The sequence below is a fragment of the Drosophila hydei genome, unplaced genomic scaffold (genome assembly GCF_003285905.1).
Source record: "Drosophila hydei strain 15085-1641.00,03,60 unplaced genomic scaffold, DhydRS2 tig00008130-arrow-arrow-pilon, whole genome shotgun sequence".
NCBI lineage: Eukaryota > Metazoa > Arthropoda > Insecta > Diptera > Drosophilidae > Drosophila > Drosophila hydei.
This window is the reverse complement of record NW_022045839.1, coordinates 701171-722958: the sequence shown is the minus strand read 5'-3', so window position 1 is coordinate 722958 and position 21788 is coordinate 701171. Positions and strand designations below refer to the sequence as shown.

General features: G+C 35.1%; 4 protein-coding genes across 5 annotated transcripts in view; all 4 read right to left on the bottom strand.

Moving 5' to 3' along the window:
- The window catches only part of LOC111600060 (oxidoreductase OpS5), a 30711-nt gene extending 24594 nt beyond the window's left edge, over positions 1–6117 (bottom strand). Inside the window, exon 1 of the mRNA XM_023315989.2 lies at positions 5951–6117. Within this exon, the coding sequence (XP_023171757.1) occupies positions 5951–6062 (112 nt within the window). The 5' untranslated portion in view covers positions 6063–6117. The remainder of the gene's footprint in view (positions 1–5950) is intronic.
- Positions 6118–7871: 1754 nt separating this feature from the next.
- LOC111600007 lies at positions 7872–8458 on the bottom strand. The gene is made up of 2 exons (XM_030225385.1): positions 8332–8458; positions 7872–8253 (listed from the first exon to the last, which is right to left on the bottom strand). The coding sequence occupies exons 1-2, from the start codon at positions 8429–8431 to the stop codon at positions 8060–8062; spliced, it is 294 nt and encodes a 97-aa protein (XP_030081245.1). The 5' UTR covers positions 8432–8458; the 3' UTR covers positions 7872–8059.
- A 3575-nt stretch (positions 8459–12033) lies between these two features.
- Positions 12034–13910, bottom strand: LOC111600005 (troponin C). Its single transcript, XM_023315907.2, has 6 exons — positions 13895–13910; positions 13794–13832; positions 13377–13410; positions 12900–13298; positions 12811–12831; positions 12034–12095 (listed from the first exon to the last, which is right to left on the bottom strand). Exons 2-6 carry the CDS (start codon positions 13794–13796, stop codon positions 12091–12093), a joined length of 462 nt encoding a protein of 153 aa, XP_023171675.1. The 5' UTR covers positions 13797–13832; positions 13895–13910; the 3' UTR covers positions 12034–12090.
- A 3317-nt stretch (positions 13911–17227) lies between these two features.
- On the bottom strand, positions 17228–21536 carry LOC111600004 (troponin C). 2 transcript variants are annotated; one of them, XM_023315905.2, is made up of 4 exons: positions 21395–21536; positions 17914–17941; positions 17446–17841; positions 17228–17383 (listed from the first exon to the last, which is right to left on the bottom strand). In XM_023315905.2, exons 1-4 carry the CDS (start codon positions 21410–21412, stop codon positions 17349–17351), a joined length of 477 nt encoding a protein of 158 aa, XP_023171673.1. In that variant the 5' UTR covers positions 21413–21536; the 3' UTR covers positions 17228–17348. The 2 variants fall into 2 exon arrangements, with proteins under 2 accessions (XP_023171673.1, XP_023171674.1); XM_023315906.2 differs by lacking the exon at positions 21395–21536 and adding an exon at positions 19435–19662 and having other exon boundaries at positions 17230–17383.
- Positions 21537–21788: the final 252 nt, after the last annotated feature.

The window sequence follows — 21788 nt, the reverse complement described above, 5'->3', positions numbered from 1 at the left end:
ATTTGCACGAACATTTATTATTTGTCCATTAGCGCAACTTGTGTATCTGATGGAAAATGTTGCCAAAAACTTTACAGTTAAGTTACATATTTGGGCCGAAATGTATAACATTTGGTAAATTAGCTCTAAAAAGTATACTTAAGTACTAAAAAACTGCAGAATTACCTTTAGGACGAATTTGAAGGTAAACTGGATAAACGTACCATGCTCGATGCAACTTGTTGCAATGAAAAGTACCAATTGATGCGAAAGTAGTGATAAATTTCCTTCAGAATCAATTGCAATTGAACTTCTAGCTACATTTGTGAAACTCTCTACATGTTCGATGCAACTTGTTGCAACGGAAGCTATTAATTGTTACTAAACTACTAATCAAACTCCTTCAGGATCAATTGCAAGCCAAGCTAAGCTAGGAAAATTGAAAGAAGACATGCTCGATGCAACTTGTTGCAATGGAAAGTGCTGATGGGTACTAATTCCTTTAGGATCAATTGCAAATGAACTCAAACTTATAAGAACGCAGCAGTTCGTATTCATGTTCGATGCAACGTGTTGCAACTGGAACAAATGGTTAGCGCCCTTCCAGTGGGTCGCCATTGGCGTCATCAAATAGCCCAAATGAATTAATGACATGAATTGTCATAAACGGTGGCAGTTTATCATTGCTCGGACAGGTCTCAAGGTTGTTGCGGTTTTTGCTGCTGCTCGGCACTTTTATGGGCAGCTGTTTCGCAACGAGCGCTGGGTTAGCTCGACGCAATTTATTAGCCAGATTTGAGGCACAAGGGTATTGCTCATGGCTGGGGCGAGCGCGCGCGCAGAGACTGCGATTGATTTTTGCAAAGAAAAAACAAAAAAAAAAGCAAAAAATGCGCAAATGGTTAGCAATGCTAATTAAATTGCCATACAATACTTCAAATATATCTTGAATTGCACTGCAAATAGATATATATATATATATGTAGATCAGCTGGCCATATGTATGTGTATGTGTGCGTGTGTGCGTGGAGACATTTCGCATTATAATTGTAGATAGGCGCTCAGAAAAGGAATTGGCAAATTCGCGTGCTTTTGACCCAGTTATGTCAGTTATTGGCCAAAACCGTTTGCAGATTTCTTAAATTTAATTTCGATGTGTTGATATTATAAATATTTAATGATATTTATTTTATGCATTTGTTTTTCCATTTGCACATTTTTATATAGATAAGGAATACTGGAAGCTGGATTATCAAGTGAAACCCGTTCGATATCATCATTGACACCTGCTTTAATTTCAGATTAAATGAAGTCAAAGAGTCTTTAATCATTTATTCTTGGCAATGACAGCATCCAGCCAATAGAATAATTTATGCATGGATGTGTCCAAACACACACACACACACACACACACATAGCTATGCATTGTGTCGCAATCGCTGCCAAAAACCCAGCAAAATCCGAACGTGACATTTGCTAGCTAACTCCGCGCTTAAAGTAAATACAACAAACAGCAACGGCAAAAATGTATCTCACTCTCAGCGCCCAGATACAGATACAGATTCAGTTTGCAACGGGTTCAACGGGTTTGCTATTGGAATTTGAATTTGTTTTTTTCTCCTTTTCCCCCCCTTTTTTTCGGCATGTGTACCTACGTATGTGCACATTGTATGCACGCAGGGGGCAAGGCGCGCACTACTGCGACACATGCTCAAAGTATCTGCATAAGCAAATGAGCATAACAATAATACGAAATTCACTTCGCTTAGCTGAAGCTAATCTGTATTGGCCAAGCAGCAGTGCAAAGGGCTGGCCCATCAAGCATACGCCATGTGGTCCCAGATAAGTCTTTTAATGAGTGGGCATTCCATTCCAACTGTGCACCTTATGCTTAGATCTATTCGTCAATAACAATTTCAAAATTGAAACTACTTCGTATTAGCTGAAACCTTGACAGATCTTAAGCCTTTCAGCCACATTCGTTTCCTCTGACTTCGTTCGATAGGTGAAATGCTCTTAAAATGAAATTTCGCCAAGTCATTTAAAAATTTGTTTTTCCAACAATTTTGCACAGAAAATTTTCCATTAGCAAATTGTAAAGGAAACTCAGCAGTCAATCAATCAATCACGTCATCACTTAGCAGCAGTTCATCATATTCATAAGAGTGGCTTCAAGTCTATAGCTGCGGTTAAATGCATAAATCTTTTATAGTAAAAAGCATTGAACCTCTGAGCCATATTTATTTTTTTTGCTTTTTCGTAAAACATTTAAGACTTGTATTATTTTTTCTAAACTGGAACTTTTCCAATATCTGCTTGATTATCATTTACTTTTTAAGCAGCATAAATTAATAAATTTTGAAATATTTTCTAGCAAGCGTCCTTTTTGTCCGCAATCAAATTGTCGAGAGGATCAGCCACCTGGCACATTCAGCAGCTCAGAGTCATACATGTTATATATATATACTATATAGTATATCATATACATCTATATATTAAGTCTCAAATGAAGTAAGCATCTTCAGTCTCAGAGCCAAACATATTTATTTGGTCAGCCAAATGAAATTTTCGCTCTACCCTTTTTGGTATGCTTTTAAAATGTTTAAACGGAATGCTTTAAAATATATTCATAAATATATATAAACAGCAACTGCATTGCCTACATTTGCATTTCCAAGTAATTAAATAAAATTTGTGTCACACGGAACGATTTATGTTTTTATTTTTTGGCCCTCTTTCGCTCTCTGAGACTTCCTACTTCGTATTGTTGTTCCAAAGACATTTGCGGATGCATAACTCTATGCGTGTGTGTGTGTGTGATAATCTAGCTATAAAATATATTGTACATATATGTACCTAAGTGTGTGTAGCCATACAGGAAATTAGAGTAAATTGCCGGCGCGGTGCGATTTTAGTTCGATTTTGATTTTATAATAATTACACCCATATTGCGCGTTCGATATCTGGTTGGGTTTTTGTCTGGGTCTGTGTTCGCGCTGGCATCAAAGCCAATTTTGACAAACGTGCTCAGTTGTCGACTTTCGATTTGTGGGGTGTGGCAGCAGCGCTGTGCAGGCAACTGCAGCGCAGCCACAGTTACCTACAGCAGCGCGATGCCTGCAAATGCATACGATGTACGAGCTACGAGCTACGAGCTACGAGCTACATAGATGCCTGTCTCTGGCTCTGCCTCGGCCTACACTTTTCATGCTTGAATTCCATTCGGCTTTGTCAATTTGTCTTTTTTGATTATTTTCCAATCAGCGAATTCCTCTCGATAGATTTTACATGCATACATATATATATATAGATGGATACACACATATATATAAATCGGCTTATTGAGATGCTACGTGCACTACCTGACATCTCTATAGTTATTTAAATTGATGTGAAACTATCCCGTTCATAACCATTTGAAGTACATTTGCCAATTTCACATTTATGTAATTTCGAATTCCCAAGCTACAAAAACCGAAAAATAGTTATGAAAACTCATAATACACCTGATCCGTGAATAGTAATTTATTTGCATAGCGCTCAGCGGATGTGGCATTGCCTCATAACTGGATCCATTCAGAATTGACTGTACCAGCTATGTGTCTGTCTGTGTGTGTGTGAGTGTCTATAATGGACTCAGGTACTTGGATAACCAAATCGAAGTCAGTTAATTGCTATGCCACTAGGAGTAGCTGGACTATAATTGTTAACTTAAAAGTATGTGTGAAGAAATGTGAATTTGTGAGTGGATAAATGCTTCAAGAGGTGGGCAATTAAGGTACATATATTATACATGTCTGTATATTATTAATTCTTACATTTGAATTCCAAAACTCATTTCTTGGTTTGAATTTGATTTTGTTAAAGTTTAGTTTACTTCACTTTCAGCTTTTGTTATTTAAATGCATTTAGCTAAAAGAAATTAATGATTTATGTATATGTAGATTAGACATAACTTAATAGTATATAGATTAATTATAAGTTCCCATTTAAATTTGAACAAAAATATTAAATTAAATATAATAATAAAAATATATAATATAATTCATAGACAGGAAATTATTTGAATTAAATTTTTATGAAACCATTAGAAACACTGACGTCTGCAGCTCAAAGACAAACTCTTCTTTGCAAGTTAAAGAAGGAAAGTGCGATTACAGCAATGATTAACTATAACTAACTATTTTTAGATAACTTTCATAATAGTTAGTTGAGAATATAAAGCTCTAGTCAGTGGTAAATTAGAGCAGAGCAATGCAGAATATATTATATATTTTGGCTTATCATTTTTCATTATTTAATTAATTAATTTTTATTATTTATATCTATAAAAAAAGTTAACAAATATTTGCAAATTTGATTTATTTCTGTAAATAAACTTTAAGTTATTTTATAATTTGCACAAGGCGGAACTAATTACCTGCGAATGTTTGCTTTCTTGACGAGATTTTCATGTTGAGAGGATTCGTGTCACTAGCAATTATGCATTTGTGCAGAGATTTGTTTACAATCACATCTAGTTATATGAAGTTATATATAAATACGTATACATCATAGATATATATATGTATATATATACATGTTTATAAGTAGTTTGAACCCACAGTTGACTGGCAAAACACGGCCACTGACAGTTGCATTTATTTGCAGGCACAATGAAGCCAGTTCCCTCCCTCTCTTTCTCACTCTCTCTCTCTGTCTCCCTCTCTTTCTCTCTTCCTCTCTGCGAGACATGAATGTCAAGTTTAAATATCGAGATACATAGAGATAAAACCATTTAAACTGAAATGAATACGGATGTGTATTGCATTAATAGAGTAGTTCGATACTCTAAGGCTGTGAGACAGCTTAATTTCAGATTAAGCTTGATTCAGACTGCCTTGGAAAGCAGTGAATTAAGCTGTATTACTTAATATAAGTAACTAAAGTAAGTGACTGCTCTAAGATGTGCTAAGATATTAACTGAAATTGAAGACAAAGTTTACGAAATGATTTTATATAAATATATTAAAAATATATATATATATAAAATTAAATTTAAATAATATTTAAATTAAAATGAAGAAATATGTTTAGAAAATAAAAAATAAAACAAATAAATTTACAACAAAATTAAATTTAATTCAAATATTAAGTACAAATAAAAAAGAAGTTTTCGATTGTATTATTTCGTATAGATATAGGCAATATATATAGAGTAATAAAAATGTAATCATTGAGACTTTCTTTTGTTTTTATTAAGATTTTTTTTTTTATTTTTCGTTTTGTAATTAATGTTTTTCCCACTTTTTTATAGGCATCTTCTTGCTGCCACGTTTTGATTTCGCTCACTTTTCTTTCTTGTTTCCTCCGTTTTCTAGTGAACTTTGCCATTGGAAAGATATTTTAATTTCGAGCAATTTCGATGCCATTCAAATGATAAATGGAAAGTGACGGCTTAATAAAACAATACGTGCAATATATAAATCGTGTTATTGACACTTTGAGTGCTCAACAGATTTCAGAGAGCTTCAGAGACTTGGAGACTTTGCCAGACTTTGAGAGCTCGAGAGCTCGAGAGTGCGTGTGTTAGTTTGTTTGTCATTAATAACTTGTTATGCTTGTTGGATCGCTAGTGTTCGATATATAAGTGCATATACTACATGTATATAAGTGCATATATACAGCTGGGCATATCCACAGACATCCGTTTGCATATTAAGCATACGCCACGTTTGTTTTCCTTAGCTCACAAAAGAAAATGAAAGTGCTCCTCGCGACATGCACAAGGCCAAGGTAATTAATTTTAATTAAAAATTGCATTCATCTCGCTCCATCTCGCTCTCACTATTTCTATACACAGTTGATATATAAATCATACAAATTATAATTTTAAAAAAATTTCAAGGAAAATATTGAGCACGCATTAAGATTACTTTTAAGTTTAGTCCACCAAGTTCATTAACTTATGTTCAGTTTTTTAGGGACTTACCCTTAATTCGTTGCTTTGGCTGTGGAGCGCCGATGCGCACAGCCTGAGCTAGCGGTACATCCGAAAGTAATGCTATAACAGCTACGAGTCCGAGCAAGTGTTTTAATCCCATTGTGAAACTTTTAATATATCAATTAATTAATTTTATTTTTTATATATTCGTTTTTTATATATATATTTCACAGCGCACTAGGGAAACATAAATTGAAATCTATTTGGGGACTAGTTTTTCTTTTTGTTTGCCAAAAAACAACAGGATATCGTGTTGCGTGCGTGTGCCACAAAGAGCTCGACTTTTTGGATTGGTAAACGGTCAGCGAGATCTAGATGTGACCACTTGACGCAATTTCACAAATCGAGACGGAATTCCAAATGCTGTACAGCGTTTCGAGGCACGCGCACCGCGTCTAAGCACCAAACTGAAGCACTAGGCGGACCCGTATGACTATATAAAATCTTTCGAGCGCAGAAACAAGCCGCTGCAAGCTGTTGCGGTCGAGCTTGCGAACAGTCGGGGAATGGCTAAAAGTGAATCACGCGATGGCTTCAAGAGCGCAAGAAGTCGCTGCAGCGACTGCCCCGTTAACAACAACAACAGCAACAGCGCCGAGTTAGCCAAAGCCCCCTGGCGGGCAGCTCAAGCTCAGCTCGAAGCTCAAGCTCGAAAAGCTCGCGAAGCTCTCTGCAGAGCCAAGAGCGCCGCAGCAAAGAGAAATGCAAAGCATTAACAATACCGACTATATGTACATATTTTAACAGGAATATGTTAAGTTAAGTTAAATATTCATCGCTCCATGGGATTATTTGATTGCATTCAATAAAAATTTAATTGTTTTCGTTCGTTTCGATTCGAGTCTCGTGAACTTTTGTTTGTTCGCAAAAAAATGCATCTCCATATGGATTAGCTGCTCGAATATCGTATACGATATAAGCGGCCTAAGCTAAGCCAATGATCGCCAGAGTAAGTTTTCTTTGTTTTTCATATGCATATAAAAGCGTACAAGAGTATGTATGTATGTATGCACATGTATGTATGCAGATGTATGTATTCGAAAGTATTTATTTGACTTCTTTCATTTTCTTAATTGAGAGTTGAAATGGGGAAAATTATTCTGTTTGCACACATCGATGTGTGTGTGTGTATGTATGTATATGTGATCATATGTGTGCATGTATGTACACAAGTATTATGTTGTTGCGGGTATGTATGTGTGGGTGTCTAAGCTTATCAACTTATCTATTATGCAAACATAACAAACCAAGTCGAAGTGCTGCACACTTCACATATATCGTATTTTTGATGCTGCTCTCCTCCTCGATTCTCAAGAATTCAAGTAAGGCTTTGAGGTTTGCGTGCCTGATGTGTTGTGTGCGTTGTTAATCTGTATTTGTGCATTTGTGTATGTGTGTTCAATGATGTAAGTATGTATACTATGTATTTATGTATATATGTATATATGTATATATGTATATATGTATATATGTATATATGTATATATGTATATATGTATATATGTATATATGTATATATGTATATATGTATATATGTATATATGTATATATGTATATATGTATATATGTGTATATGTATATATGTATATATGTATATATGTATATATGTATATATGTATATATGTATATATGTATATATGTATATATGTATATATGTATATAGTAAATATATTTAAGTTATTGAAAATGCACTTGAATTTAAAATTTAAAAAAATTGAGCAAAATTTATCAATCGCTCGCTAGCTGGCCAAAAGAAAATAAACAAGTAGCGATATTTGCTGAAGGCCTTACATAACAAACTATGTACATGGATATGCATACAGAGTATGTATGTACACAGAGGAAGATTTGCATTTTCATCCCAGCCACTTAATCGGTAATTCACCTGTTGTCAGTCAGCTGGGAAATGTGGTCTTTGGATTGCATTTGCCCGGGGAGCAGGTAACGTCTAGGTGTTGTCTGCAATGCTTGCTTGAGTCTGTGGCCGAAACGGTAGAGTGGCCAAGGTTGGACAAGGTCGATGTCGGACTAAAAGCTGAATGGGGAAATTTATTCATCTCAGTTTCATTTGCTACAAAGCATTGTTTTAGGGCTACTTCATATGATCCAGCGCATACAGGTATTGCGCTTCATGCACTCGCCCGCAGTTGAGCCCATTCGCACCCAGCCTTTTGGACACACACAGCCACGAAGACATTTCGAAAAATCGCACTTCCTTTGAACGTAAATACCGGAACAGATCTTCTGGCAGCTCGGCACACAGTCCACCATCACTTCATCATACATGCAAACTGTTTAAGCAAAACAATATATAACTGTTAAATAGGTATATATGTGCAGACTGCATCAGTCTTCATTGTTAAGCTTACCGCCAAGAAATGCATGCGGATGAGCTGCCGCAACTCCACAAACTGCCAACAGCAAAGCCACTTTCCAGAGCACGCACCTGTTTGCCACTGCGAGTCTCATTCTCGATTAATGCCATATTTGCCAGAAGCCTTCTCTATATATTTCCACTATTTAAGCATAAACACAAGCTCACAGCTGGCCAAAATATAAATAAACATCTATACGAGGGCTTATTCATAAATATGCCAGAAGCATACTTTTCTCTGTCAGCTTGTATAAAAATATAAAATAAATAATATCGTTTCATATTTCTGCATTTTTCTAAATATTCTTCCCTCAATATAAAGGGTGTTTTTGTAGAGGCTTACAACATTGAGTTAGCAACACTAATTTACTGAACAATTAATTTAAAAGATAATAGTTGTCTTTTCTACAGTCTGATTTGACATTTTATTATGAAGAGGCTTATACTAAATTTTGCAAATTGTTGACATTTTTATAAAAAAAAAGGATGAAGTCCATTTGTAAGCATTCGGAATATCCTCATGCTTTTGTCAAAACAATTTAACATTCACATAAAATATCTGCAACGCAACAGACATGCAGCAACCTGGCCAAAATTATATTGAAACATAAATATCATAAATTGTTCAATTTAATTAATTCAATTTTTTGTCATCCACAATTTATTTCTTTATTTTGTTATAATTTAAAACTGTCTAACTCTAAAATACAGTTGCTTTTTATTCTTTTAAACTGTCGTTTATTTATTAATAAAATTAAACTACTGTAATATAAGTATATACAATATTACTACTACTATTACAACTACTACTACTTCTTCATACGCCTACTACTATTACTACTAATACTACTACTACTACTCGACCTACTACTACTACTCGTCCTACTACTAATACTACTACTACTCGTCCTACTACTAATACTACTACTACTCGTCCTACTACTAATACTACTACTACTCGTCCTACTACTAATACTACTACTACTCGTCCTACTACTAATACTACTACTACTCGTCCTACTACTACTACTACTACTACTCATCCTAATACTACTACTATTACTACTCGACCTACTACTACTACTACTACTACTCGTCCTACTACTACTACTACACTACTACTCGTCCTACTACTATTACTACTACTCGTCCTACTACTACTACTTCTACATACGCCTACTAATATTACTACTAATATTACTACTACTACTCGACCTACTACTACTACTACTACTACTACTACTACTACTACTTAAAGGGACAAAGCAATAGACCAACCTAGCTTCATTGTTGAAAAACCAAATCATGTTAATTAAGAATGCATTATAAAAGCATAGATATTGAATGTCTTTATTTCGAATACCTTCACTTGCTTGTAAAATGTTTTTATTGCTTTTCTCATTAATAATTATAAAAACCTTTTAATTTCATTCAATATCCGTTTTCTATATACCTGCTGGCTACAAATAGGAGTTATACATATGCATGTATATAGACACACGGAGTTACGAACATAGTGAAAAACCTGCCCACAATTAAAATACCTTCACTTTCGGTTTCATTATGCTTGCCAAATAAAAGATTTGTATCTGCGTAAAGTAGAAACTGGAATAAATAAGAGAATTTGTTGCTTTTTTGTTTCTTTATTTTATTATTATTTTTTTGTTTTTGCGGCCAAACACCTCCGCCCAAATGTGGCCTGAGAAAACAAAAGACTTTTGGAGCTTTATTGGCTTTGTTCATTTCATAGGTTGCGAAAAATAAACACAAAAACAACAGCAACAGCAACAACAACAAACAAAACTCTCGAAGTAAACTGTGAATCACGATTTTGGTGCAGAGCTCAATGCTATTTAAATTTGCTCTTACTGCAGGCACAATTGCTCAAGCTAGAAACAAAAAGCGTTGACTAAATTAGCTACATTAACTAAGTCTTCCAAGTCTGATTTGCATGCAAATTATGAATCTGTGCTCTTAACCCAATATTGTAACAGCTTTAAGAAGCTGCAAGAGGGCATTGCTTTCAGCTCGATCTGAACACAAATTTACTGATCATCAATTAGACAGTTATGTAGCAGCTCATTTAACTCTAATCCACAAATCTCAGCTGAAGAGCTTTTTATTATATATATTTGTTATATCTTTAACTGAGCTGTTGACTTGGTAAATTGTAACTAATTCATTTGATAAGCCTGCGTAACACTAGCTTATTGTCTATTAGTGCTATAATTAACAACGAGCTAGCCAAGGACGCAGAAAACAACTCAATAACTAAAGCATAAACGAGCAAGCCAGCAAGTTAAGGTAAATCGACCAAACCCAAACAAAACTGATCCAAATCGATTTTAAATTGCTTTGCTTTGCTTTGCCTGCTGTCAATTGGTATGCGAATTGCAAAATGTGGAAGTGCTTTTTGTCGCCGCGAGAGTCGCGTTAATTGAAGCCAGCTAAGAACAGCCAGCTTCCGGCAAATCCGGATATATGCGAGATATATATAAACATATCTGATTTCTTCATCAAAACTCAACAATCACCAGCTAAGTTCCAAGAGGGAAACTTTATGACAGCTTTGCTTTAACTTATCCAAAATTCAAGAACCAAGCCATTTAGGGCAGGGCTTAATACTCGCTGGCTGAGATATATTCATATATAAAATATATTCATCTGATGATCAAATTTCATGGGAAAAAGTTAAGTCTGGTCGAACAAAGGTTAATGCTTCAGGCAATCAGTTTTCAATTTGATTTTCAGCTACTTTGGGAAAGCCAAACAAAAGTCGTTAAGCGTGCGGAAAATCTGCTTATAATTATTTTGCTTATCAATCAAACGACTTCACACTTAATTTCAAAGCATTCAATTATAAAAGATTTAATAGCTGTTTTTTTGATAATTTGAGAAAGTCCTCTTGACGCGTAACGCTTAACGCTTAACTCTTTTATTATCAACTCAATTAGAGAAAAACAAGTTTTTTAGCTGGGAGACTGCGGAAAATTCATGCTCGAAAGTAGAACCAGAAAATTTATAGAAATAAAAAGTAGAGCTAGACTAAACATATACATCAAATTTAATTAGTGAAGTTAAATATTTGAAAGTCAAATCGTTTAATAAATAAAATCATTTTCCATGCTGCACAGTGTTGGCCAGAAATATTATAGTTTGGCACTGAACTAATGAAGCTGAAATCGGTTATTCCTTTTTTTATAATATATAGTTTAAAGTAAAATAAATATAATTGACGTTGTAGTTTAAATAAATAAAAATAGTTAGAGTTTTATTTATGAATAAAACGATAAAAATTTCAGATAAATTGATTTCAACAATTATAAATTTGTAAATTTTTGTAATTTAACGTTGACTTGACTTGTGGATATACTTAACAGGAAGTTAGCCTTGCTTGTATGTAGTAAAGCTGCTTTTCACTACTCATATTCAATTCAATTGAAGCACTTTGAGTTAAAGTTCAATAAATCTAGATTATTACCTTGGCCTCTGCATTGATCATTCTCAAGTCATCAGTTGCTGAAAAGTAATTTTTTGCCTAATATAATTTTGGAATTTATATATGTATATATATATATTTTTTTAATATTTTCTTTTTTTAACAAAGAATCAATTTTTTATGTTCAACTGTGGATCAAAAGATTCGATTAGAAATTTGAATCATTGTCAAGCAATGCCCAATGTACGTGATTCATCCGTTCATGTTGTCAGCCAAGGTTTAAAGTTAGTCTTAAGTATTTGGTAATCCAAAAGTTTATCCTAAAATTAAATAAGTCAAAGAGTTAATATAAGAAATGCTCTTTAGACAGATAATGGAAAACTGATTGGGTTTCTTATTGGGTTTCTCGTTCTTATTAGACCAGGGAAAGGCAAAGAAAGTAGAATCAGAGTAAATATGGAGTGTTATAATATATATATATATATATCATTCATGAATCTGTTTCCAAAAAAAACGTACTTCTATTTTGACTTAGTCAAAGATTAGTATACTTATTTTGAGATATATCTTATTCTGATCATATATATATATATATATATATATATATATATATATATATATATATATATATATATATATATATATATGAAATTGAGCTCTCTCTAAGTACACATTCCTTCATTCAATACAATTAAAATAGAGTTGAAAATAATATCTGTCAAGCTTGAAGAGCTGCCTTGAATATTTGCCAATTTTAATGCAAATTTGTTTAGAATCTTTAAAAATTTTTAGACGCATCTTTTTTATGTTAATAAATAAAAGATGCTGCAGCACAGGGCCGCTGTCTAATGCCCAGAATAAAGTCTATATGCAGGTCCATACATATATAGCTCAAATTTATTGCCGCAAATGCGCCTTACCATAAATTCTCTGCCACCTTATGAAATAGAATTTAAAGAGTATATTTGCACTAGTTCAGGTGAGCAGGAAGCATGCAAAACACACGTGAAATTGATAAATAAAATATTATTTTACCTGTCATCACCTGCATGAACTCTGCAATTAGTTGATAAATAAAATTGATTTTAGTTGTAAATTTAAGTAAATCATTTCCGTTGGCTCACCATCGAAATCAACAGTTCCGGAGCCATCGGCGTCGATCTCCTCAATGATCGAGTCCAAGTCTTGGCTAGAGATTTTGTCGTCCAGCTCGTGCAGAATGCCGCGCAAGGTGGCAACCGTCAGATAGCCTTTGCCCTCTTTGTCGTATACACGGAATGCCTCTTTCAGCTCGGCCTGCAGGGCGCCGACATCCTCCTCGACCTCGATGAAGCGAGCGGCGAGCTTGCAGAACTGGGCGAAATTCAGTTTGCCCGTGGAGCCCTTGTCCACCTCCTTGATCAGTGCTTTCACAGCTGGTGGTTCGAGTTTTTGGCCCAGAATTTCGAGTATACTTGAGACATCGGCGTGATCGATCGATCCGGAGCCTTCGAGATCGAAAGCTTTGAAGGCATTACGCAGAACTGCCAAGAGATACCAAATTATTAGAGCATATTTCTGCCTCTCTCTCTCTCTCTCTCTCTCTCTGTCTCTCTACATACTTCTCAATTGATCTTTGTCGTACTCCCCCTCGGCCTGCAAATGAAAATTAATTAGAAGATAAATCCCATTGCTCACACGCTTAATTAGGCGCACAAATGTCAATTCACATGTTCTTTAAATAGGATTTGCTGTAGCTCTAATTAATGTTAATAAATCGTAAAAAGCAATCGCATTTTAGTTATCTGTATCTGCTTGCCGTGGTATGCAAATGAAAGTGTAAAAAGGTGTGGATAGAAACGGGCGCAGGTGCAGCACAGGTGCCCTACAAATGTCCTCTGCCGTGTTAAACAATTTTCAATCACAATCAAGGCCAAACACTTGTCGAAAGCAACAATTTCATTGATTTATTTGCGGAACACAATCGTGCACTTGATGCGTTTTCAGTTCTAGATTCGTATTTCAATTACATAACTCACCATTTTGATTTTTTATTTAATTTCTATATCAAAATATATCTATAAAATTAAATATTTATAAGCTTCAGAGGTTCACTAAACAAATTGAGTTTGAGGTTTACCAATTTACTCTCGATCGGATCGAGTTAGCGCCAGCGTCTAAACAGCTCTATGTCTGTGCGCCGTATATAAGCGGGCGCGACAAATGTCAACACGGGGCGGGATATCAGCGACGAGTCGTGCTGCAACTTGTGAAACAAATGCCAAATTGTCGTCGTCAGCACCAATCGATGCCGAGCAGATATTGCATACAGCCCACAAAATAGAACCTGCAACACGCATGCCTCACGCACACAATGCACCTTCAGCCGCATGAAGCAGCCGATCACAGATCGCCGATCGTCGATCGTCGATCGTGCAGTTATCAATATTTGATCTTATATTGAGATCGATTCATAGTGAAATTGAAAAAGGACTTGCGTTTCCGAGTGTAGCTAAGATAAGAAGTCACAAATGTTACGAAAGAGAAGCGTTACTGAAGGATATAGACAGAGTGAGAAATAGACGGCTATGCAGAGAGAGTAGAAGACAGACAGGGAGATTAGGGGGAGAGAAAAGCTGAGAGGGAGGCAGTTAAACAGATAGAGAGAGCGAGAAAGTAAGTAGACTAAGCAAGTAAGACTGAGAGAGAAAGAGAGAAGGAGACAGACTTATAAATAAGGAGACATAGACAGGGGGAAAGAGAGAGAGAAGGAGACACAGAGAGAAGCAGATAGGAAGATAGTCCAACAGACAGAGAGAGTGAGAAAGTAAGCAAAATACTGAGAGAGAGAGACAGGCAGAGAAATAAGGAGACACATAGAGAGTGACAGACAGAGAGAGACTCAACAAATGCAAATATCTCAATGACGAAAACCTGACGTGATATTGTTATTCTGCTTGCATATTCGCATTAAGTAGACGAAAAACATGCTGAAAAGGAAAAGTCTAGTTCTTGCTTATTAAATTTCATAAGAATTGGCTAATTTTATTTCAACAAGTTTTACATAAATGTGATTGGCTTGCCCAACTGATTGATTGATGCTCAACGTTTTCAAATAGCAAATTTATGTGACATATAAATATTTAAACTAAATAAATACCTTTGGATATTGCATAATAGTTGATCGTTACACATCTTATAAAGGATGTGTACTTCACAGCTTTCAAGATAGAGCTGTTTGCTTAATTGTGAAAATATTTTGAATTGTTTTTGTTATCTTTGGTCTTTGGGTCAAATTTGTTTAATATCTGTGTGCAAAAACAAAATTCGCGGTGTCGAACATGTTTTGGAGTTAACCTTAATTAATAAGCTAATGAGATTATCTGATAACCAATAAATCAAACTTCGTGACTTCGAATCAAAACACACAAAAGTATGAAGTATTCGTAGAAGATATTCGCTTTGTTTCCCAGCTACTGCGGGGCGGGTCGCTTGCAAATGAATATATATATGTATTTATATATATATGTATATATATAGTTATATATATATTTTATTTTTAAAATACTTAACACATTGCAGCATCACAATATACTCTTTGTTTGGCTTTATTGTCTTTGAACCAAGTCTAATTATTAATTAATAAAGATATTAAAAATATTAAATATGGCAGCAGATATCAATAAAACTGTTTATCAACAGCATGCAAAAGATTCTGGTTATTGTCAAGGAATCACACAGTTTACATCATTGCCACATGCTACCAGAAATTTCCATTTCAATTTTGCTTTTTATTGACAAGGAGATATCATATATTTATATATAATATCAAAGCTTTCTAAAGAGTTGACTTTAAAGGTAAATTAAGTTAAATATTTGAGACTCGTCTGTAGTGGAAAGAAGAAACACAATTGCTGTTTGAATTTGCTTTTGCGTTTATATATGCACAGATATAGAAATATTATAATAATCGAGCTGAATCAGGATATCAGGAGAAATCCTAGGCATTGCCATACAAGCAGAGCAAACTCAATTGAGTTGCTTCAACTGCTTCAATTATATATTTACTTATTAAATTTAAAAAAAATTGAAGCAGTAAGACAGCTGTGAAAAAGTGCATTATAGTGAAAGGCAGCATCTCTTAGTCTTGGATCATCCTAGAAAACAGCTGTAAAACAACTTAAAACAATATTCTATATCCAGTTTTTTCAGCCTAAATTGCAGCTATAAATTGTTGCTTATTCGATTTTTGATCAAATGATGAATATAAATACATATACACATGTATCATCAGCTTTGCCATTTCTAAGTTAAAAAATAATAATAATAATAGTAACAAATGATACTGACAAATGTCAGACATGTAGGAAATCCGCCCACAGGCAGTGTCATCATTAGAGAACCATGAACCATATTGAGCATCAATAGGAATTCTTCTCGATTGAGAAAGCATGTAGCTCAATCAAAAGAGGCCATTGATTTATTTGTGCTGGATACTGCTTCAAGTCGATTGTATTCATACGGATTGACAGGCATTGATGCTGCCATCAAATAATTTAACGATTAACTGAGTTGATCAGGCAGTCGGCAGTCACCTGTGATTGATCGTGTGTAAGTACATTAACATAAATAGCTATGCCTCGACATGAGATATGAGCTAAGGTAGACAATAGATAAGCTAAATTCTATATGCCCGAGATCATATCTTATACCCAACTTTGCCCTTGTCAATGCTCTCGGCCGAAGACAGTCAATGGATGGAATAGTTATTCTCTGAATGATATAAAATTATTCTTGGTCTAATAATAACTTATAAAATTACTCAAATCTGTGAGTTCAGTGAGTTCTCTAGCCAATTAACACTAGAGCACTAACTGATCTCTAAAATGTTGTTCAACTGCTCGTAGCTAATCTGAATCATTCCGGCTGCTTTGCGCTTAACGATTTCTACTCCTTTAAATCTACATAAATTCGGATTGGATTCGTTACTGTAATTAGCGACGTCTATGCTGAGTAGATAGGAAATAGTTAAACAATAGATTACAGTCTAAATGATAAAGAAACCGAGACTCAAACGAAGAACGGAATGAGATAACAAGATTGACCCGACCGACTGCAAATGTTTATTATCTACTTGGACTTTTAATTGGATTTCTGATGACTCGAGTGTTTTGATCTTGACTGAAACGCACTTTATGTTATATATAGTATTACAAGTTTGCATTTTTATTACTAAATTCGACTTAATTTCAGCCGAAGACTGAAATTAGGCCAAAAGTGAAGCTAATTCGACGTTTTTATAAAAATAATACTAATTTGTGTAGCCCTACGAGAACTTAGACTAGAATATTTCTATGTTTTTATTTCCGCTTTTTCACTTCTATTTTTACTTTTAATTTAATTTAATTAATTATCGAGCATTAGACATCATGATTTAATTTTTATTTTTTACATTTACACACAAATAATAATTTTTTTATTCGAATTTTGATAGACGTTAGACTGTGCCGATGCAACTAATTAGAAACATATAATAATACAAAATTGATTTGAGGCATCCGCGAGTAGTTGGTAGTTGGTAGTTGGTAGTTGGCCTAATCATCGCCGCCTGTCATAACTTCCATGAATTCTGGTAAGAAAACAAATAGAATTTTAGACAGTTTAAGTCTCGCAAGCTCTTCAGCTGCTTACCATCAAAGTCCACAGTGCCGGAGCCATCAGAGTCAATTTCTTCGATCATCATGTCCAGGTCATCGTTTGTCAGTTTGTCGTCCAACTCGCGCAGAATCTCGCGCAGAACTCCGGTGGTTATGTAGCCGTTGCCCTCCTTGTCGTACAGTCGGAAGGCCTCCTTCAGCTCGGCCATCATTGCCTCGGCATCTTCCTCGACGAGGAAACGCGCTGCCAGAGTCGTGAACTCCTCGAACTCAATCTGGCCGGAGCCATCCTCGTCGACCTCGGCAATGATTTCGGCTAACGTGGCATCGTCCAGCTGATGGCCCAACATGCTCAGAATGGTGCCAACCATCGTCGTGTTGATGTATCCATTCTTCTCGGGATCAAATGCATTGAAAGCATTGCGCAGCACTGATCACCGGAAAAAGAAGAAAATCCCATTAAATCACAGCGGGACAGGCGCTTGGCAAACAGTCGACTTACGTGCGATTTGCTCCTTTGTTAGTTCGTCCTGCAACGAAATGGAATAAGAATAGAGTTACGGCAATTACTCATATTGCCTTATTCTAGATTGAATATGATATTTTCTTGATTTACACATAAGTCTAATAATAGATCGACCCATTCAGTACAATTTACCTTTCGGTTTATCAACTATTATATAATAAGCTTATTGGATAAAGAGCAGATGCCAAATGTCCAATTCGTATGAGTGTGTGCCCGACTAGCAGATACCCTACACGCTGCTTGTAGCTGCTGTTTCAAATAGTTTAAGTGCCTTGTAGCAATCAGCTCAAGTTATAGATGTTAAATATTTTGTGTATTTGATCTATTTGACTTTGATCAATATTCGCATCCATCTATCAGCTCTACTGTCTCATAATATATGTACATACATAAGCATTCTAATGATACTATCTGCCTATTACATTCATTGTCATTTTTGCCAAATATGGGCAGATTATACCAAAAACTATTTGGCAGAGCAAAAAATCATTTGCTTCTGATATTTTTTGCTTTCGAAAACGATTTAACTATACCAAAACAGTATCAATCTTTGATCAGTATCCAATCTTTCATTGATCGAAACATGCTCCGACATATTTATATAATCACAAATATTTCTCTTTATTTTGAAGTATCTCTCAAGCATTTTATCTAAAGAAAACTTATACATATTTATATATGTATATATATGTCTGCACAAGTATATATATATATATGTTAATTCTTTTGATTGAACTGAATGAATGAATGAATTTCTACAAACGGGCAAAAAGATATTAAAGAAAGCTATTAAAAACAGTTGAGAACACAAAATTGATTTGAAATCTGTTTTGTTATGTAAATTTGTGTAAATAATTCAGATACCCTAATTTATAATGCATTAAAAACATCTGTTGAAATCTTGTAAATATAAAAGCAGAAAATAAAGAATTGAAAGTTCCTAAAACAAGATTTGTAACAGGAAAATATTAGGAAATAATCTTACTTGAAGTTGATAAGCTCGAAGTCTTTATAAGGATTAGAAATTCATGGGAAATTAGTTTTATATCTACATTATAATATAATTATTATTATTTGCTGTAGACTCTTGCTGTTATCAGTTATGCACTATATAGTGAAAGATCGAAGTCAATGGGTTATATTGAAGGTTTCTTTGATGCCTTCTTAAGACATTTTTAAAACACATTTATCCACTTTTAAGTACTAAACTGATCAATTGAATGATGTTCGACTTGAGAACTGTGAACTGTGACTGTGAAAGTGACTGTGAAAGTGACTGTGACTGCGACTGTCACTGTTTTCCACTAATTTTAAACAGGAATAAAACCAAAACTCTGCCACTTCGCACAATTTTAATAATTCATGTTTAAAGTAAGTCAAGCAGAACAGTTCTGTATATAGCCAACATCATTCTCGACCTTTTCTCTATAACTTGAGTTTAAGTTTTAGGAGTTTCTATAGCTGCGTTGCACACACGATTGTCATTGATCGACTTACACTCATGATGTCTGATTTATAGCTATTTGAGGTTGGCGATCTCCAGTGAAAATGTCGTTAGTCGCAGAGTTAAATTCACAGACGCGCGCACACAAACCAACTGAAGGATCCGCAATGCACAGGAAATAGAAAATGAGAATAATTAGAGAAGATGCTGTTAGGACTTCCTGGTGCACAGCCACTGCCAGCGAGACAAGCGGCAAAATATGGATATTGAGGAAAGCCAACACGTGCCTTGAAGTCGCTGCAGCTAAACTGTCACTGCCTCAGACAACAAAACCTCCTGCTGTTTCTGCTTGGATGTGAGTGAAGGAATAATTTTGGCCAAAGCGCAAACGCGAAAAGTCATTTTCGCAAAGGTGGCAGCCCCGCGGCAGATGGCGAGATCAAGAGATGGCCGCGCCGACAGGGCAGGTGATGCGAGGCAGCAGGCACAAGTTCTAGTCGATTTACCTGAATGAATAGAAACACGAACACAACACACTATATGAGTTGAATCAAAAACTTTTCATATTTGTTTGTCGCGCTGTTCTGCTGCTTGCCGCATTTCAGGAATTTCGCATTGAAGGTGCTTGTCTGTATCGCTCTCCCTCTGGCCCACCTCTGTCTCTGTCCTACCATTTATTTATAACTGAAAGAAAATGCATGTTGCTGCATTTTGTGAATGCATGTGTATATGTGTTCATCATAAATAAATGGCTAATACGCTGACGGGTATGCCGAGGAGCCAATATCAGTTTAGCTCTCAAGAAATGGGCTAAGGGAACAAAGCAGTCAGATGATGCCTAGGCATGGAACTGCTGTGGATATAATATTAATTTCTTTACAATATCTATGCCTTGGCAAGGATTGCAAGTAATTAAAATTGAAATTGCCTTGCAAACTAATATGCCCGTTTCGACTGTGTGACTTAGTATAGAAATCATTTTATTGTTAGTTGCGCCCCTTCATAGAGATATAAAATTAAATAGCTGGCATATCATAGAGAAGAAACCGCAATACTATTAGGCCAGAAGTAATCAAAGAGAAGTGCTCTAGTCAGCAATGATTAGCTAGCAGATACCCTGTAAAAAGTCGCCAGGTGCAGACAGCAATGCATGATTCTAAGCCAAAATTGAGAAGCAAAAGCTCAGCAGCCTAGGCAGCTGTTGAGCAGTAAGTGATCGTGACAGAAGGTATATCTATATACATGTAGTTGTATATATATAGTTGTATATATATATATTGAGTGATTAGTGTATATAGCTAGTATCTGAATTTTATAGATTTTTTTATGAGCTTGGCTGGGTAAAATGACTTTGCAGATTGCACAGCCAATCAAACAAGATGTTGTGTGTTCATCTCTAATCTCTTAATATCTGAATTGTGTTGCCTTGGATTTTGTCAGCATCAAATTGTTGCTCATAGACACTGACTTATCAAAGAGCCCTTTTATCTCTATCACATTTTCCATCAACTGACTTACATTTACGTTGCACTATATATAAAATAGACAACTTTTAGCTTAAGTTATTTTAAGTTATATATTTTAAAATAAACTAAAACCTATATTTTAGTTTGGACAGAAATCTAATTCAATATAATTATATATATTCCAGATAACGATTCTATATGCACTACAATAAAGTTTAGAATTCATGCCAAAATTGTCATGTCAGCAGATTGCATTGGAAATACATTTAAACACTATTTTAAAAACGGATTCATAATTCATGGATTCATAATCAAAGACTGAAATCGAGATCTTCATTAGCTGCAACTTATTTCCAATTTATCTGTGAAAACTAGACGAGGTCTGAAACAGCCCAGGTGAGAACTAACTCATATATGGTTACCCCTTTCAGGGAACAACTTTATTTTAGTAATAGTTTTACCCAATTCAATCAATAGTTTTTCAAAAATCACATTTCAACTTGTATTTTCAGCGGGCATTTCAATAATTCTTTTAATATTTACTAACCATCGTTGTGTTGCCCATGCTTAAGTCGGTTTATTGCTATTCGGGATGCACAAATGGCTGAAGCGATGTTATCTTGGCAAAATAATAATTCGGAACGCGGAAATTTTTGGTGTTTGATCTAAATGACAGAACTGAACTAACTGGACCAAGTCAAACCGATGATGGAGGCACACGAACGGAAACATTCATAAATCGGACTCACACGTAGCGACACATGCACGTCAACATTCACATTCGCATGTCTGACATCTGTATATGTGTATGGATATTTATGGATATGTACACACACACGCACACACACACACCCACATTGATACATGGGCACACGTATTCATAAGTAAGTAGAACCGAATTGATTTCGCCGCGAGCAAAATGGCGTGAAAGCGTTTTCTGT

Bases quoted from the DNA above. Each gene is read 5' to 3' on its own strand.
- LOC111600007 (XM_030225385.1), bottom strand. From the start codon at position 8,431: ATGAGACTCGCAGTGGCAAACAGGTGCGTGCTCTGGAAAGTGGCTTTG. The intron at 8,254-8,331 runs GTAAGCTTAACA...TTGCTTAAACAG, and splicing joins TCCGCATGCATTTCTTGGCG to TTTGCATGTATGATGAAGTG.
- LOC111600005 (XM_023315907.2), bottom strand. The intron at 13,299-13,376 runs GTATGTAGAGAG...ATCTCTTGGCAG, and splicing joins CGACAAAGATCAATTGAGAA to TTCTGCGTAATGCCTTCAAA. The intron at 12,832-12,899 runs GTGAGCCAACGG...AACTAATTGCAG, and splicing joins CGGAACTGTTGATTTCGATG to AGTTCATGCAGGTGATGACA.
- LOC111600004 (XM_023315905.2), bottom strand. The intron at 17,842-17,913 runs GTAAGTCGACTG...TCCGGTGATCAG, and splicing joins AACAAAGGAGCAAATCGCAC to TGCTGCGCAATGCTTTCAAT. The intron at 17,384-17,445 runs GTAAGCAGCTGA...TTTTCTTACCAG, and splicing joins CGGCACTGTGGACTTTGATG to AATTCATGGAAGTTATGACA.